This window comes from Nipponia nippon, unplaced genomic scaffold (genome assembly GCF_047370975.1).
Source record: "Nipponia nippon isolate SJK-2023a ecotype South Korea unplaced genomic scaffold, ASM4737097v1 scaffold_1, whole genome shotgun sequence".
NCBI classification, from domain to species: Eukaryota; Metazoa; Chordata; class Aves; order Pelecaniformes; family Threskiornithidae; genus Nipponia; species Nipponia nippon.
Window position 1 is genome coordinate 41,318,674 of NW_028262290.1, and position 19,706 is coordinate 41,338,379.

A 19,706-nucleotide genomic window follows, 5' to 3' on the forward strand; every position below is an offset into this window, starting at 1 on the left:
TTGTACCCAACTTTCATCCAACATGCTTCTGATAAAATGTACAGTCCCGCTCCTGCAAGCTGTGAGCATCAAGCCTATAAGGTCAAATTTTGGCCTGGCACAAATGGCTGCAATTTCCGGTGATCTCTGTTGAGTCTCACTGTTTGTGCTAGAGCTGAATTTGGCCTGTGATCTTTCCCCTGCATGCCAGAAAGACTGAATTCTTTCCCCTAAGCCTCTAATATGTCATCAGTGTCTTTTTCATGCTCTACAGTCAGAGACTGCTGAGCCATATAGCTAGCCCTGGGCTTCTTTCTGTTACTGTATGTACCTAGATTAAAAATCAAATGGTAACATATTTCAGTATCCATTAAACAATTCTGAGGATTTTTTTTTCTGACTGCTGTGGGAATATCTCTCTCCATATTTTAGACAAGTGTGTGCAGCTCTAGGTGCCTTTGCTGCAAAATCAGAAGATTAAAACTAGAGATATGTTTCCCACTTGGAAAAAATACAAGTTTCCTCTATAAGCCTAGGTATGTAGGGCCAGGAACGACAATCTGAATGTGGAATTTAATTCTGGATTGCAGACTACTGTATTTTATCAGATGCCATTTCTGTAACTGTAGCCTGTGAAAATGACACTGCCATGGGTAATAACACTGCGGAGACCGAAAAGACAAAATCGGTCATGTTGCTTTTTGATTTGCTGGTTTTGCATATACTATTTTTGAGGGTTTTGGGACACTTCCATCAAAACAAATGTGGGCACCTTTACATCATTTTAAAAAGACAAATATAACTTGCTTGCAAGTGTCAGCTCTACAGAGACATCCACAAGATAAACTGAAAACTTCCCCTTCTTTGTCATCCTCATACCAGCTATTTAGGCAAAGCCAGGGAAGTAGCATGGTTCTTTGTAATGTGCTTTGTCAGCTAGGAGACACAAAGCTTTTTCAGGCTACCATGAGGCATAAATTCTAAAAGTCTCTTTTTCTCCTAAAAGCATCAGTCAGTTTAACTCACTGTCTCCAAGTCTCTAGTATCAAGGGGGACTGTAGTCACTGGTGCCTTCTTCCATTAGTACCTGGTATTCAAAACTCAGGACATGTTTGCAGACGTTTCAGAGCCTGTTTTGGCTCTAGTGATGATGACTGGGGGAAGGGAGATCTGTTCCCCTAAGGGAACAAGGGTGCAAGCCACATGGGACAGGGTAGGAGTCCCGCTGCGTAGTGTGTTGTGATGTGTTGATAATCCTCCACAAGAAAGTTGAGAGGAAGTTCATTGGGAAAAGATGACTAACCAGAACAAAAACTTGGCTCAAGGCATTACAGGTATATTTCAGTTATATATACCCGTGATGAGTCTCCTATTATCCAACATGTGGAAGAGCACAGGAGACACAAAGCCTGCCTCAAGGAATTTATGACCCAGGAAGACAAGAACCAAGCAGCAGTTGAAATATAAAAGGCAAAACATGACCAGAAGTTGTCATCATAAAACAGAAATGCAGATAGATATTCTACTGTGGTTTTAATTTGGCAAATCTAGTATTTGTGAGTGCTTGTGGCTAACCGTATAATCCACAACCCCTACAACCTACAAATATATCAGCGACAAAAGGAGGGGCAGGGAGAATCTCCCTCCTTTGTTGGATGCGGAGGGAAACATTGCCATGAAGGATGAGGAGAAGGCTGAGGTACTTAATGCCTTCTTTGCCTCAGTCTTTAATAGTCAGACTGGTGATCCTCAGGGTTTTCAGGCCCCTGAGCTGGGAGATGGAGATGGGATGCAGAATGAAGCCCCAGTTGTTGAAGAGGTGGCAATCACTGACCTGCTCCTCCACCTGGAAGCTCACAAGTCCATGGGGCCAGACGGGATCCACCCGAGGATACTGAGGGAGCTGGCAGAGGAGCTTGCCAAGCCACTATCCATCATTTATCAGCAGTCCTGGTCAACCGGGGAGGTCCCAGATGACTGGAAGTTAGCAAACGTGACGCGCCTCTACAAGAAGGGTCAGAAGGAGGATCCAGGGAACTACAGGCCTGCCAGCCTGACCTCGGTGCCGGGAAAGGTCATGGAGCAGATCATCTTGAGTGCCATTACGCGGCACGTGTGGGACAATCGGGGGATCAGGCTCAGCCCGCATGGGTTTATGAAAGGGAGGTCCTGCTTCACTAACCTGGTCTCCTCCTGTGACAAGGTGACCTGCTTAGTGGATGAGGGGAAGGCTGTGGATGTTGTCTACTTGGACTTTAGTAAGGCCTTTGACATGTCTCCCACAGCATTTTCCTGGAGAAGCTGGCTGCTTACTCTGTGCTGGGTTAAAAACTGGCTGGGCGGCCGAGCCCAGAGAGTGGTGGTGAATGGAGTCAAATCCAGTTGGCGTCCGGTCATGAGTGGTGTTCCCCAGGGCTCAGTGTTGCGGCCAGTCCTGTTCAATATCTTCATTGATGATCTGGATGAGGGGACTGAGTGCCCCCTCAGTAAGTTTGCAGATGACACCAAGTTGGGTGGAAGTGTTGATCTGCTGGAGGGTAGGAAGGCTCTACAGAGGGACCTAGACAGGCTGGATCAATGGGCCGGGGCCAACTGTATGAGATTCAACAAGGCTCAGTGCCAGGTCCTGCACTTCGGTCACAACAACCCCATGCAACGCTACACTGTCCAAAGAAGGGCGACAGAGTTGGTGAAGGGTCCAGAGAATAAGGCTTGGGGAGGAGTGGCTGGAGAGCTGCCTGGCTGAAAAGGACCTGGGGGTGTTGGTTGACAGCCACCTGAACATGAGCCAGCAGTGTGCTCAGGTGGCCAAGAAGGCCAATGGCATCCTGGCGTGTATCAGGAATTGTGTGGCCAGTAGGGCTGGGGAACTGATTGACCCTCTGTACTCAGCACTGGTGAGGTCGCACCTTGAGTACTGTGTTCAGTTTGGGGCCCCTCACTACAAGAAGGACATTGAGGTGCTGGAGCATGTGCAAAGAAGGGCAACAAAGTTGGTGAAGGGTCTAGAGAACAAGTCTTACGAGGAGCAGCTGAAGGAACTGGGGTTGTTTAGTCTGGAGAAGAGGAGGCTGAGGGGGGAGACCTTACTGCTCTCTACAACTACCTGAAAGGAGGTTGTAGCGAGGTGGGAGTTGGTCTCTTCTGCCAAGTAACAAGCAATAGGATGAGAGGGAATGGCCTGAAGCTGCACCAGGGGAAGTTTAGACTGGATATTAGGGAAAACGTCTTCACCAAAAGGGCAGTCAGGCATTGGAACAGGCTGCCCAGGGAAGTGGTTGAGTCTCCATCCGTGGAGGTATTTGAAAGCCGGGTAGACGTGGTGCTTGAGGACATGGTATAGTGGTAGACTTGGCAGTGCTAGGTTAACGGTTGGACTCAGTGATCTTAAGGGTCTTTTCCAACTTAAACGGTTCTATGATTCAATCATTCTATGATCTCCAAATGAAACTTTGGGGCAGTCAGTTTAAGGATGTGTATCACTATTAATAAAGAGTTCAGTCCTCCATGTAAGCTGCTACAGCACTGGTAGCCCACATGTATGGTCATTGCAGTGGCCTGGGGGCTGGTACGAGGCTGTTACATTACCAATGGAGGAGCCCAGGGCATTTGTTTTCCCTGGTGGCCTAATTCAGATGCTATCCTATATACTTATATGCACAAGGTAGAGTTTCATACTTATTCCTTTTGGAAAGTATCATCTTCTATATTGCTGCATGCTTTGCTAAACAGTGTAAGCGAACTTGAAGCTACCTTACTGGGTGCACTTTGGAAATGTAATTAAATAGTAAACTAAGAACCTGTGTATTATGCTGCGTAAATTTGCATTTGTGAAGCACAGTAGGAAAATAATGCCAGCAGCTTCCATTTCTAGACATATGAATGTAATCTTGGTGTTTTGGGGTTTCTATAACAAGCTGAAGAGAATAAGAATAAATTAAGCTGACCTACCCTGTGTATACAGAAATGATGTTTTTTCTGCCAACATTCAATTTCCACAGCTGGGACAATATAGAAAATATAATATTGTGTAAGGAAACGAATCTGCTGCTGAATCAGAATGGGCCTTTACTGCCTGAATGACAATCAGTTGACATTCAATTATCATGTTAATTGAATTAAAGCAAGCTAGAAATTACTTAATTCCATAAGTATATGCTCCTGTCAAGTTACTTATTTAATAATTGTTGCTTGCTTGATGGAGGAGGGGAAAGTGACCTTACAAGAGATTTCTGAGATGTTAAAAATAAAATTAAATATTGCCACTATACACTATAGATAAGCAACAGAACAGAAGCCTGCTTCTTGTTGCAGGAAAAATGTTAAATGTGTTATTGGAAATGTGTTTCATAATTTGGCACTGCCTTAAGTATGAAACTCAAAAGAGCTTCAGCCATTTTCTAGAGCACACTTGAATGACGACACAAGCCTTTTTCCTCCCCAAAAGTGCTGCAAGGATGCAACTCTGTTATACTTACTATAACACAAAACTATTTAAGCTTGAGGGCTAAAAATTCCAGCAGCTGCAAAAAAAAATGAGGTTGGGAGGGGCAGCTGACTTGCTCATACCTGTTTGAGGTGCTGCTACAAATGCAGAGGATGCTCCCCACTTGCCCTGCCTTCATAAGCCCCCAGCACAAGTCCAGTCTAGCACAAAGTCAGCAAACTGGTACCCACTGCCAGGACCGCATTCATTTGCTTTCAGAGCAAAATATTGTCAGCCAGACCTTGTTGTTACTTGTGAAAATTAACAAATCCCCAGACAGACAGAACTTACCCTAATTTTTAGTATAAGCCAGGACCAATCAGAATTTCCAAAACTAGCATGAGGATCATCAACCCACTTGTATGTTTACCTAAACAGTGGGCATCTTCAAAAGGACAACAGCATATAGACAGTGAGAGCTCAAGCTGTTGTCCTCAGAGGACATGCCAACGCCCTTACAAGGACGAAGCAGGGTGAGCTGACCACCCTCCAGACAAGCCAGCCTGTGGGGACCATTCTGGCCAATGCAAAACATCAAAGCAGGCTGGGGTCCTTTCCCCATCCATTAAGGACTGTTTTACTATAATGACCTTCTATTACATGGTTAATGTTTATATTACCATGGAAGACATGGTGTTCATGTGAATATTATTGGCTCACCAGAAGACCCAATAAAAGAGGGCAAGACAATGTGTACACTGAACATGGTAGATGTATAAGTAGGAAATAATTAAATAAAGGCTGTATGATGACATTCCTATGAAGTAGTGATGTTTCAGATGGAGATTTACAGAATTGTTGTTAGCTTCATATTATGGAGTTAACCTTGTGCATAATGACTATTTGAGGGAAAAGTCAGGTCCCAGAAGACTCTTTCCATGTGCTGTGACTGTAAGAGCACAGCAGGAGTGTATATTTTTTATATTTGTGTAATGCAAAATAAAACCCAATGTGGAAGCAGTAGATACATGATCTTTTGAAGATCATTATTCTGTGTAAAATTCTTTGTTCAGCTCAGTTTTTTAAACTGGCTATCAGAATGATGCAGAGGCATTGCAATATAAAAAGCAGTATAACTTAGTCTTTGTTCTGTAGGTCAAGCTAAATTTATTTTAGCAGCTAGGAACAGATTGTTGATTAATTTTTTACTCGTTTTCAAAACAAACAGTACATTTCCCTAATAATCACAAGCGATTACAACTTAAAAAGCAAATTGCTACCATTTTTTTTTTTTGCAAAACAATAGGACATCAGCCAACACTATGTATTTATCTTAATCTGGAGAAATTACAAGGGTACACAGATACAGTTGCACAGCTAAAACCAATCTTTTTTCCTCTCTGTCTTTATATTTACAATTTTAGAAGCCTAAGACTTCTCTGTTTCCATTATGATCTTTTGCTTCCCTGGGAAGCAAAATCTTTAATCCTTTTAGGCAGTCTCTGAGTTTTGCCAGCCTGTATCTGAGGTTTGTTCTGTCTCTGAAAGCAAAGCCTCAGTGAAACAAAAAAATGTTTCACGAGCACATTCTTTATAAAAATGGTGTTGTACTGGATCCTTCCAGCCTGACACTACCACTCTCACTTTGTAATCTGCAACTATATTGTCCTCTGTGTGCACACTCTGTGCTGCCAAGTCCTCTCTGTTACGGGACTGCTGGTTTTACTAGAGCATCGGAAGATCAGAAGAGATCACTTTAAAGTTTCATGAAGTTTATACTTCTGGGGAGGAGATGTATGTGTGTGTTTTTCAGCTGTGGAATTCAGGAGAACACCCCAAAATTGTCATAAATAGCTTTGCCCGTCTTTTACTTTTGAATCAATAGCCCAGTTAACTAGGCAGTGTGGAGTGGGAGGGGGAAGGTGGATAGTTTTTACTCTCTTCATGGAGGCTTTCCACAGGTGCCCAGGTTGTGCATTTGACTGGAGAAGTGGACAGCAGAGACTCAAAGCTGCAGTTCCATTTTGTGTAATGTTGTGAATCCCAAATGCCCATGAACACATGAATTAATCTCCACCCTGGGCATGCGACTCAGAAGTTGTGAAATATAACAGCAGTAAAAGAAGGAAATTTACTTTCCCTTTATTTGTCTCCCTTACTTTTCAGCCTTCTGTTTGGATGTTTTTTAAGCTTTTTCCTACAACATGGAAGGCTAGGGGTCAATCCTGCTTAGTTACATGAAGCCAAGATGCTTGCATGGCTCCTAAGTCTACCCTTTTAGAAAAAAAAAAAACAAACATGAACTGGTGAGAAACTCATGGTAATATTTGCAAAGAGAAATGCTGACTTGTTCCCAAATCTGTCACTGACATGGCTAACAGCAAGTCATTAGCTAGACACGGGTCAGAAACTGGTTCTCCTCCTGAAAACTTTCAACCCTAAATATGTACGTATGCTTTCCTGACATCATATTACTGTAGTGCTATGAGGTCCTGCCTAATCCTGCAGATAATCTTTGATCTTGAAATTTGGAAGTGATTTTCCAAGCTCTTTAATCTATTATGAGATTGTGCACATGCCGCATTTAAAATAATTTGGTGAGTTGAGAGAAATGTGCAGAAATAGATCCATGCTCCTGAGAAGTTAATTAGACCGATATGGGATCAAGACTGGAATAATGACTAACATGATTTATTATCCTTAGCAGCTCCATGAAGCTTCTTTGACTGCCCCCAACAGTTTATCCAGGGAAGAGAGAAAGCCTCTTGGCTGATCTGTGTGGTGCCGTCATCTCCTTCATTTAGCTCAAATGTCTTTCTGCACATTCTCATCTTCCCCAGAGGGTTTTAACTCGTCTCACAAGTGGAAGCCAGTGGAGAGGCCCATGTCTGCCTTCCCCCGTCCCTAAAGGTCCCATTTGCAAGTACGCCCCGCGCTTCACTTTGAAAAGTTAAACCTGAGATGCTATGAGGGATATTGTTTTTTCAGTACTGCTGGGTAGTTAAAGGGTGTTTCACAGTTAGAAAAATATTTTCATTAAAATATTTGATGTTTCTTATTTCACTCTTTAAGCAATACGAGGAGGAAAGGCTGTTTACTTAAAAGACTTTATGAAGATGCATGAGACACACAGGTGATATATAAAAACAAAACCAGATTAATTTACCAATGTGACACTCTTTGTTTTTAGGTATACAAAAAGAAAACTGAAGCTGCCAAGAAGGAATATCTGAAGCAGTTAGCTGCCTACAGAGCAAGCCTTGTATCCAAGGTAACACATAATGTATATACATACACACATATATATAGTGACATATTGCAAACCAATTTTCAGCATTTATATGGTGCTGAGCACAATAGTATTTAGTGCAAATAGCCTTGTTTGTTATTACCTTAAATCTAAGTTGAGCAAATGCTCAATAAACACAGTCATCTCTCCATGAAAAGGTATCCTTTCCCTGCTGGTCATAGAGGCAGCACTTCTCCAGGCTGCGAGTATCATCGCAGTTCAACAGAGGAAGGAGATACCAGTAAAAAGACCTCAGTATAACAAACATGCCATGCCAGGCAGCCACTGTTCTACCTATAAGGGAAAAAAGCGTATCATTACCCAAAATGTCTAGTTTTGGTTTGAGGTTTTCTTAAGTACTGCTTTTTACCTTGCAAGCACAGTACAGAAAAAGTCAACCTTAGCTGACATAGCAAATTTTCATAAGAAAATGTAAATTGCCATGGTATATCCAGCAAGCAATTTGTGTGAGCACAGCATAGGTCACCATAAGGCCTTTATACTGGAACACACCAGTGTATCCCCGGTACACAGCTAGTAGCAATTTTCTAAACTGATTTATACAAACGTTCTTAGTGCCCTTAATTTTGTAATAGACGCTTTAACATTTTTAATAGGCTTTAAAATATGCAGAAGAATGTGAAATTATTGCACTGTGTCAATGTGAAAAACCAATCGAGCAACTTCAGAATCATATTGATTAGAATCACTAGTTTGGAGTCTGTCAACACAAATTTAGATATATTTTGTTCTTACATAAATAAAATTAATATTAGAGGGAAAGATGGCAGTATGAAGGACTGGCATATATGACATGAGTAGAACTTTTTGTTAGCTTTAAATGTTTTTGGGGTCCTGCACTATACTTCTCTGTATATTATATTAATTTGTACACATTTTCAGGGGAAGACTGTATGATTAGCCATACAAGGACCTTTCATGCATCTTTCTGCATTACCTTAGTATTTCGTCAGTGTTTGTTCTGAATTTAGAAGTCTGAAATATGGGTGTTACCTCATTCATTTTGGGGGGTTGTGTCTTAGGCATTTTAATTTTATAGCTTCCATCATAATCACTAATGCATTTAGTTAAAGTCATTTATAGGGTACCTTTAATTTCTGTCTTAGGGCTGTTTGGTTCTAGAAATACTCATTGCCTTCAGAAAGGGTACCACGTGTGCACAAACCATTTTTTTTTTTAAATAGCCTGCTTATTGGCAAAAGATAGGTCTCAAAAGCTCAATATATTCCGATAGGTTTTGAAGAAATGCATGAAGCCAACTTTTCACTTGTGAAAATAACTTGGATGTCATTATTCAGCACATCATGGGCTGTTTACATAACACTCTATATAGCTTAATTTTGAAAGGGCATGTATAAAAAACTGAGATTTTTATTTTGGTTTGGTTTTTTTTTTTGGAAAGAGAAAAAGTATATTATGGCTTTTTCTGAGGTTTCTTTTTAGAAAAAAATTTAAAAGATTGTTGATCAGTTCAGTGCATGAAGCCATTGGTGCGTATATTTAAATTTGTTGTTAGTTATAAAAGCACTGAAGCATTTTCTTAACTTTTAAGCAATTCTTTAAATTCTGCCCATAATGTAATGTTTTCCTCTAATGAGGAAAGTATCAAAATATAAACTTAATGAAGCCGAGTACTAATTGCTTACTTTCGAGAACACACTCAATGAATCCAACAGAGCTGGCATGTAACTAAAGCAAGTCCATTTTGCAATAAGGATGTAATATACCCAGATGTAATATTATATCAGTATATTCTAAATTATCATTATTAAATATTTATATGGCACCAGAAGAGCTGTAGTTCTTTAGACAAGCATGTAAGCATGAAGAAATATATATAATACATTATTAAGATTGTTTGGAGTCCATCTGGTCTTTTATGTCCACGTGTTATATTATCATCCATAAAAGCTACTGTTAGAGAATATTATTAAGATTCCAAGACCTCCTTCTCAAAAGTTAAGACATGCCAAAAGTAACATACTTTTTTCCAAAAATGCATTAATACAATATTAATGATTTTCTCACATGGTATGTTTTATACTTTATCCTGCAGTCTGTGTGAGTCTCATTTCATATGCTTATAATCAGGTGTTCACCCTGGGAGCTTCTGTGTTGTATTTACTGCATGTTGTTTAACCTTGCTTCTTTATAGGATTTTCTGTGCTGCTCATCCCAGCAGTGTTTTAGTGTAAAGAATTCTCAGTAATACTCTGGAGCAGGAAGTTTGTCTTTGTCCATATTTTCAAACACAACTAAATCATCGTGAAATCACGTTTTCAGTAATTTTGGGTGTCCTGCTTGGGGCATCTAGAACTTCATTTTTCAGAGTATTTGACCAATATTACACCCGTCACGTTCACAGCAGAGCTCCAATGACTTCCGGGTCAGCTGCCTGGCAGCTATGAGATATTCAGTTGTGCTTCGCATCACATCAGGACATCGTCTTGCTATCCAAATGATAGGAGTTACCCAATTATCAAACTTTCTTCCTTCTTCCCTCCCAGAGGACTCTGCCTGTGGGAAGAGGCAGGCACAAGCAGGCAAGGGTGCTGCTCAGGTCCCTGGTCTCCAGCTCAGCAGGTGCCTCACACCTCCCAAAGCAGCTGCTTACCAGTTTCCTAACTTTTGAACACTGATTCTGCCACTTTTTTCATGAAGTACTGCCAGTTGTTAAACGATTAGTGAGCGTAGGACTTGTGAGTGTTTGTGTATGTTTTTCTGCATATATTTGCAAGTCTTCATTTTTGTGAAAAGCAAAGGAATGGACATATGCCATGTTACACCTGAGTGGACCAGACTTGGAGTTGAATTCACTCTACCCATCTTGGCCATTTGAGATGCTGGAATAGTCAGAACAGAAGATTGCAGAGAAATGGGGTAAATCTCCTTTTGCCAGGAGATTTCTTAGCCTCTGCCTGACAGCAGAATAATGAAATTCAGGGACATTGGTTTCCATCCCAAGCTCTGGGGTGGGAGTGGAGTATCAGGTGGTGATGATGGGCTTCTCCATGATACTCAGCCCGTTGCCCCCTTTGCTCTTTATTCTCTTCTCTTCTCTTTTCTCTTCTCTTCTCTTCTCTTCTCTTCTCTTCTCTTCTCTTCTCTTCTCTTCTCTTCTCTTCTCTTCTCTTCTCTTCTCTTCTCTTCTCTTCTCTTCTCTTCTCTTCTCTTCTCTTCTCTTCTCTTCTCTTCTCTTCTCTTCTCTTCTCTTCTCTTCTTCTTCTCTTCTCTTCTCTTCTCTTCTCTTCTTCCTTCCCTTCCTTCCCTTCCCTTCCCTTCCTTCCTTCCCTTCCTTCCCTTCCCTTCCTTCCTTCCCTTCCCTTCCCTTCCTTCCTTCCCTTCCTTCCCTTCCCTTCCCTTCCCTTCCCTTCCCTTCCCTTCCCTTCCCTTCCCTTCCCTTCCCTTCCCTTCCCTTCCCTTCCCTTCCCTTCCCTTCCCTTCCCTTCCCTTCCCTTCCTTCCTTCCTTCCCTTCCCTTCCCTTCCCTTCCTTCCCTTCCCTTCCCTTCCCTTCCTTCCCTTCCCTTCCCTTCCCTTCCCTTCCCTTCCCTTCCCTTCCCTTCCCTTCCCTTCCCTTCCTTCCCTTCCCTTCCCTTCCCTTCCCTTCCCTTCCCTTCCCTTCCCTTCCCCTCCCTCCCCTCCCCTCCCCTCCCCTCCCCTCCCCTCCCCTCCCCTCCCCTCCCCTCCCCTCCCCTCCCCTCTCCTCTCCTCTCCTCTCCTCTCCTCTCCTCTCCTCTTCTCCCCAACAGCAAACCTTTACTTCAGCCAGTCTTTTTCCTAGTCTTTGTCTTGTCCTCTGCATCCTCACTTCCCCTTCATACAGTCATAGCCATGGGTGCATAGTGAAGGAAACTAGAGATGAACATGAGGGACAGACTACCTGCTCTTCATCATAGAGAGCAACCAGTACTAGGAAAGCCCATGTGGAGGAATAGTCTCAGCTGCTTTCTCAGATGGTACACGTTTATAAATTTGAGTGTCATTTCATGGGAAGATGAGATATTAATCTTTGACACAATCTGTCATTGTCCCTTCCAGAGTTCGAGTCCCTCTTCCATTGCATGTTAAGGAAGGGCACCCAGATTTTTGGGAGGCATATGGTGCTTTCCTCTGGGTGCATTCTTGACAAAGCTGAGCAATTCTGGCTGGAGTTTGTCACATACACACACAGAAGTCACTCACACACCTAGTGTGTATAATTTTATACTGCCTTATTTGACAAAATTTTAACTGAAAAGAGTGTGTCACCAGCAACTTTGGTAATAGGATTGCCAGCCCATCTCTAGTACACTTTTAAATGCTTTAGTGATATCTTTATAAAATAGGGTTACCACCCAGTAAATAAGGTAAACATATGATTGTGTAAATGTCAATTATGCATTAATCCCTCTTTAATTTATAAGTTTATTTCCTGTATTTTCTCCTTTTTTATAATGATTGAAATTAATGGGGCTGTTTTCGAGTTTGTTCATGTGTGTAGGAATTGATATGTAACGTAAAAATCACATTACAAAGCATTATATCTTCTGCTATGCAGATTGCCATATTGCTTATAGTACTGACTAAGCCTTTGCATTGTAAACAAGTGTCTTTATATTTGCCCTTAGTTGCAACTTTTAGTACTGTTCAGGTCCAGAAATGCAGTCTCTGGTATCTGGTAATTTGTACAGCATTACATAAAATGCTGTGAATTGCAATTTTACTTTTTCATAAAACAAGCACTTTTTCTAGCTTAACCAGCCTTTTTTCTGGCTGACATTAGAGTTTTTGCTGCATCTTTCAAACATATATATTTAATACAGATATATATGGGTAATGTTAAATACTTTCTTTATATATGTGCATCTCAGTATATTTATATAACAATATATGCATATTATGTATTTAACATGCATAATATATCTGTGCATATAAGTGGTACATATATGTATGTTAACTATAGCAGTACAAGTTTAGCTGTTTGAATAGTACAAAGCAGATTTCTCTTCCCTGTTTTGTTCTCTCTGGCTAAATGAATCTTTAATTCTCTCTGTGTAGTGACACAACTTCAAGTTTCATGCAGACATATTTTAGCAGCTATGGCTGAAGCTAAAGCCTCTCAGCAAGGAGGATATTATTCAAATTCAAAATACTCAAGCATATTTCAAAACTCTGACGTTGTATCTAAGTCAAAGTGGTGTCCTCACTTGACATTGCAACAAACACACTAGACATTTTTCAGTTTTGTGGACAGTGCAAATCCTTTGGACGTGTAAAATTGCTTCGTGAAGTATACGGCAGACCTAGCTTTTATAGCCCACCACCTTGCAATTATGTTTCCTAAAAAACCTAAAGGTCATATCTGGTAAGATTAGCATTGCCTTAATGCCATTAGCACAGCAGTTTGTAACCAGAGAGCTTCCAGGCACCCAAAATATCTGTTACGCTGCCTATATTGTAATACAACTGAACAGCCTAAGGAATTCGAGTCTCTTAAGACTGCAGTGAATACACATGAAAAAGTTTGAGCTACTTGTAAAAACCAAAATGGAGACCATGTTAAAAGAAAACGCAAACCCCAAAACTCAAACAGTAAACTTGGTCTTAGTTTCCCGTTTCATATGTGTATGTGGTGAGAGCACTTGCCTAACATATAAAAAGGCAAAAAATATGTCACCTCTCCCAGATCGTGCATCTCCCTGCTCCTAAGTGAATGCAGATGTGCAGGTGTGCTCTCTCCATGAGTTGTTTTCTGTGGCCCAGTGAACCCACATTCTTTTCTGCATAGTGGCCAAGTTTCACATGTAGGGGAGCACCGCATCCCGGCTCACTCCTCCCTGAAATAAGCAGCTGCTGGAGTTTAGGACATTTCTTTTGGAAATAAAATTCTGAGTATCTCTTGACAGAGTAGGCAACTGTTGTGTCTCCTGGTCCGTGCTTTAATCAGTTGGCTATTTGTACAAGGAGAGCAGCATCCCTTCTGCTGCTGGCAGAAAAGCACCTGGTTTCCACTTTTTGAGACAACAGATTCCTATATTATATCTAGCCCCAGTCCATGCAGATGTTTTGGAATTTCATAAAACAGTTTAGGCTGTTCTCAGTGAAAGCATCATAGAAAGAATAAATTAAAAATATGGTTATGTTTGATGCATGATATTATTTTTTGTAGCTATTAAATTGCTACAAGGCATTTGGCAATATTTCCCTTAAACCAATAACAAAATAAAAACAGAATGATGACATGCACATACAGCTTTTACTTTTTTCCATTAAACATTAGAATCCCTAGCTGGGAAAACTATAATGTGAGGCTTTTACAGCAGGTACTTCATGGTTCTGTGATACCTCGGTCTTTCATTCTTCCTGGAGGTATTATGATATAGTCAGAAATTTTCAATAAAATTATGTATATGCAAGTATGTGATGTATCAGAGTATCTGGTAAGTGAACATGTATATTTATAAAACCATTGTCTAATCTAATAATAACACAAATCCAACCATCTTCTTGTCTAGCAAGGAAACCAACTATACTGCAGCTGAAAATGTAGAGCAAACTATATTTAAGTTAATGCCATGAATTCAATTTGAGACTAAATCATGTGAAGTTTTACATTCAGCAGTGCAAAAACCGAGACATGATGTCACATAATTTCTGCCAAAAATGGCAGAAATGTCTTGAGCTTGAGAGAAGCCTGATTTTGATTTGGAGAGGAACTGTGTTTGTTTTTGAAGTGAGTTAATAAAAATAGATTTCACTATTAGCCTAGTGCTTCCATTTGGGGAATTAAAACACTTGTATCAAATTAAAGTTGCATATCCTTTATCACATGTACCCAGGTTACATTCATAAAACATCCATTTTTACTTACATACCCTGAATGAATCCATGACAATCCCCTGTAGATGATGACAAAATGTATATTTAGATTTGAAGATGTTCTTCCGAGCTACCTCAGCTAATTATAGATGACAACCCATGACTTACTCCTTTGTTCTGAAACATCAAGAATGTGTCAAAAAGCTTCTGAACTCTCTAGAGTCCCAGATGTTGTTATTGCAATAGGTGACTGGAATTAACAAAATACAAAACATCATTTGCTAAGAGCCTCTTGTGACTTAGGTAGGAAGGCAGCTGTACTGCAAATAGGCATATGAATTCTCCACCGGAGTGGACAGAGTTAAGTCAAAGGAATCTCTAAAGGAGTTAAAGAGCTAAACAGGAGAGAGAAAACACTGCTGGAGAGAAGTCATTCTCTCATAAACAGCTTCGCAGGGGTATTAATAAAATGGCTGAGCCCATGTAGGCCAGAAGAAGGGATGCCAAGGACAGGCTTGGGGTTGGAAGTGACCTAAAATGTCAAAAACGTTAAAAACGGACAGGATTACGTGAACACAGAAAAGCTGAGAGAAGGAATAAACAATTCAAGATGTTCCTTCCACCAAAAAGACAGCAAAGACAGCAGATGCAAACTTAAGCTTAGGTAAGCTTTGTAGGAGCTGCATAAATACTCAGCCAATTTCCTTCTATCTACCTCTTTAATATCACGGTACTGGAGATAACTCATTTAAAGCTGAGTCAGGCCTGCCTAAGTTTGATCACAGCCTGTACAGCCTGGACCTTCCTGGTACCAGCTGACATAATCACTGCTGTTACCTGAATGTAACCTTCATTCTGGGCACAGAGTCCAAAAAATGTTGAATTCCTTGGCATGCCTCAAAGATGGACACCAGTCACTAGATGTGTGCATGGCACTGTCATGAAAAGGGACAGTGTGGCAACTATGTAGTTTTTTGACACATATTCCCGTAAAACCTGAATTGAGTTAAACTCTTTTCTAGGCTTTGAAAGTCACATAGTACTTGTTCCTCATCTATGTAGAGGGGATGCCAAACCTCTGTTTCTCATTTAAACAGAAGCACCTGTTTCTCATTTAAAATAAAACTATGTTACACCATTTTGGCTATGTGAAAAAATCTTCTGAGGTTGGAGTAGGTTATGTTTACCCGCAAGTGAAGCTGTTTGTATTGGTAGAAAGTTTATGCTGGCCATATTGGCCATAAGGGTTATGTCTTTGCCCTTGAGGAGGTCTCTCAGCATGTATTTAAAGGACACATAGGCATCCAATAGTACCAAGAACATCTACTGAATGTGCACCAGTTCTGCAATCTTACGCATATTTTACTATAAAGAGGAGCTTAATTGCTGATGTTAATAAAGAAGTATTTTGATAATGGCTGATCTGTAAATGACTGAAATTATATTGCTCCAGCTGAAAGGCTTTGATCATTAACTATTTTTGTGAAACCAATAGAATGAGGAAAAAAATACATTTTTCTCTCTAAGTTGAACAACTATGGTTTCTTTGAGGCAACACTGACTTTTTGATTTTATATTGCAAACAGCAATATTAGTTGAGCACTGCTTACTAGAATGAAGTTGCAAAAGTATTTATTGCAAAAGTATTTATTTAATTCCCATATATTATGTTATAATATGCTATAGTAGAAAAGAAAACTGAATATAAAGCATGTATACAGTATGTAAATTGAAGATGTTCATATGCATATGTGTGTGTGTATATATATATATCTATATGGTCCTACTTGCTGGCAATATTTCTAACAATAACTGAATTAACATGTTAAAAAAGCAAAATGAAGTAAGTATAGGCACTTGTAGTTTATAGGTATGCTTCTGAAAAAAAGTAGTGCTCATCAATTGGGAATGATTCTCAGCCTCTGTTAGCCAGCTCCTACCTGGTTTTAATGAAAAATGAAATGGGCATTAATAATGAAGTAACAGTGTTGGGCTCTGATCCAAATTCCATTTAAGTCAATAGGAGACTTTCCATTAAATTCAGTAGTCTGAGGATCAGGCCCTTAGAGTACTGCCTTGTTAAAACATCTCCTTGCTTTGCTTTCAATCACACGGCTGCTGTTTCTGTTCCAACAGAAGTGGGGCTAGAAGATCCCATGATAGCCAGAAGGCAGCCACAAGTTAGAAAGGAATCCAAACCCATGTGTAGATTTCAACAGCTGTTTGGTTACCCAGATCTACAGGATTTAAAGTGCAACTATAGACTTTTCAAAGTGGAAGTAAAATGATATCCCAAAAGAAGCCATGGAGATGCCGGGCTGGCATCACTTGACTGTTGCTGTTTTCTCTGACAGTGCTTAGGTTGAGCAGGATGCCTGTACCAAAAATCATTTCTCAACTGTAGGAGCAGGTTGGATGTTTTAGGGCGAGGGAAATCCCAGTGCCACTTTCCTCTAAGGAACTGACAACCCCCCTGTGCCTGAATTCAGTCTGTGCAAGAAGGACTATTAGTCCCAGGGCAGTTCTCCTTAGGGAAGAATAGCACAACTGGATGAGCAATGCTTAACCCCTTAACCTAATTTAATTCTTTAATTTGGCAATTATGGATAAGGAGTTTTGGCACACAATAGGGGAGCAGAAGGTGGACAGGAAAGTTTGCTTTGCTCTAGAATTGGAAGGAAAGGCATGAGTCTGGTGAAAACTGGGGGAGAAGCACTTGATTCAGCACTTCCCAAACTTTGTGCAAAATGATCAACTCTCAATACTTTCTCTGAAGAACATCATTCATCTGTATCATCACACATTTCCTTGAAAGTATGATCAAGTAGAATAATTTTGTGGACCGAGGGTCATGCACCAGTACTTTTAATTAATATAATTATATTAATTATAAGAGTTACAGTAGTGTTTATTTTTTCCTTCCTTTCCCTATTTCTCTTCTACTTTCATTCTCTTCTTGTTGGGATTTCAAAATGTTTTTTCCTCTTTTTCTTTGTTTTTCAGTAAAACAAGAGATTCTTATGAAAAAAAAAAAAAAAAAGTGGTTTTGTGTTGTGCCTAAATAGCAGTCGTACTTTTTCTTAGTGTTCCATTGCCTTGGCCTAACCTACCTTGTCTTCACCTTCTGATTATTTTTTTTTTTAATTTAGGCAACAGTATTAGATGATGATGTGAGATGGAGAGCCAGGTCCATAAGAAACCCTACTCCTAGCCTATCAAGAACTTCAAAGATTTAGAGTAAGGCTTTGACCTGAACTCCAGAACAAGTGGAAAGCACTCAAAAAGCATAAAGGACTGTCAAGAAAAGCTAGTTTGTGGTCCTAGTGTATATTCACTAATGTATGTGTACAATCCCACTTCCTACCATTAACTAACTAAAATATTCTGTCACCCTCTAGTGGTGGGTCTACAACACCAAACTTCTGATAGTGATAAAAAGATTTTCTCACTGCATGTCTAGTAGAAGACGTTCTCACATGTAGGAGAAACTAGGCTTCAATGTTTGATGTCCTGTGCATACACACTTGTAATTTTGGTCTCCACTGCATTTATCTGTAAGTGAATTGTATCCTATAACTTCAAGCCAAAAATGAGAGATGTAAATTGTCTGTGTTGGTTTGGGGCAGATTAATTAATTAAAGAGGGGTTTATAAAAATTATTTCTGCACTCTTCTCCTTGGATAAGTCAAGAGAAAATTGACTGAATTCCAACCTGCAGAGTTAGGGAACATGACTTTGCACTTGAAGCCCATATTGGCTAATCAAATCCCTTCTTTCTTAATTCCTAGTTTGACCCATAATAAAAGTCCCTGTCTAAGACTGCCTGGTGCTGTACTGGACAAGTGCAATGCCCATTCAAATCTGTGAAAGCTGTAATTGTGCCTGCAATAATAGTGTGACCTCTGCATCGTACACACCTCTTGGCATATTTGACAGTAAAGTAACATAACAAAGCCAAAATATTTGACATCACCTATTCCATTAGCTTCAGCAATACTTACGTACAAAATCTGGGTTTCTGACCCAGCCTTAGAAAAAGCTGAAAGTGCAGTATGCTAGAGAATATCATTTAAAGGGTTCATTTATCAAGATTCCCAGGAACTGATAATATTGATGCATTTTACACTGATATTGGACAATTTGGCTTCAGATCACATATGTTTTAAAGCGTCCTAAGTAACAGCAAAATACTTGGTTTGAAACTGAAGTGGTGTGCTTTTTCCTCCTAGATCAGGAGGTAGTGAAACACACAGAAAGCTGATTGATAGCTTGAGACGGCTGTAACAGTCCCTTTTGATCACTTTGCAGATGCTCTTCTCAGAGGTAAAGCAAGTGTTATTCATCTCTGGCCGGAGACTGTACAATTCCTCTTAACATAATTTGGTATTTCAAGTATTAAATGATACTAAGTATCTGATATCTCTGTAATTTTATCAGTATGGGCCATGCATTCACCACTTATGTGTGAACTCAGAATTACCCAATAATTAAATTGGTTCAATGTATCTTTGTTAAAGAGGTGTATGGCAGCGTCTTTGTAGTCACAAATGAAATATAAGTATGTATCAGTATGTCACAAATAGTGCCGCAAAGGCTTTTTAATACCTCCTCACCAGGAGGAATTTTTTAACCTATCTGCCCTTAGACACTTCAGGATTAATTATTCCCGCTCAGACCAGATAGAGCCTTCCAGCTACCTCACGGAAAGGCAAGGTGTTTTCATGAGGGACGATGCACTCAGTAAAACTTCAGGTTTCTCAAGAAAGAACACAGCGTACACCTCCTGTAATGTGTAAAGAGCCTGGGACAGTCAAGAGGGGGGTCTTGACCATATTCGTAATTAGCGAAACTTCTTCTGAATCTCTGAAATTTTGGCAAATCTGCCAGTCTTTGCTCCCACACTCAGAAGAGTGTCCTACAAATACAACTGGGAAGAGAGGGGGAAAATATTCCTCATGTCGTCATGAACATTAGTTCAGTGTTTTAAAAATAATACCAAAAAACTGGCAGATTTTGCACTTACTTTCAGGTTTTATCATTTACTATCTGTGGGTTTTTATGTCTGTATCTGAATCCTGCAAACATGCATATAATACATATCGCACACGTGTCCATCCACATGCGAGCAGAGCTAGGCAGATCCACGGAGGCAGAGATTTGCATTCATTTTATCATATTCATTTAATTTCCCT

General features: G+C 40.2%; 1 protein-coding gene across 4 annotated transcripts in view; it reads left to right on the plus strand.

The window, feature by feature from the left end:
- Positions 1-19,706, plus strand: part of TOX (thymocyte selection associated high mobility group box) — a 222,856-nt gene that overhangs the window by 187,041 nt on the left and 16,109 nt on the right. For all 4 annotated transcript variants that reach the window (XM_009473046.2, XM_087735504.1, XM_087735531.1 and 1 more), the window contains one exon: positions 7,596-7,676. In XM_009473046.2, coding sequence (XP_009471321.1) covers positions 7,596-7,676 — 81 coding nt within the window. The remainder of the gene's footprint in view (positions 1-7,595; positions 7,677-19,706) is intronic.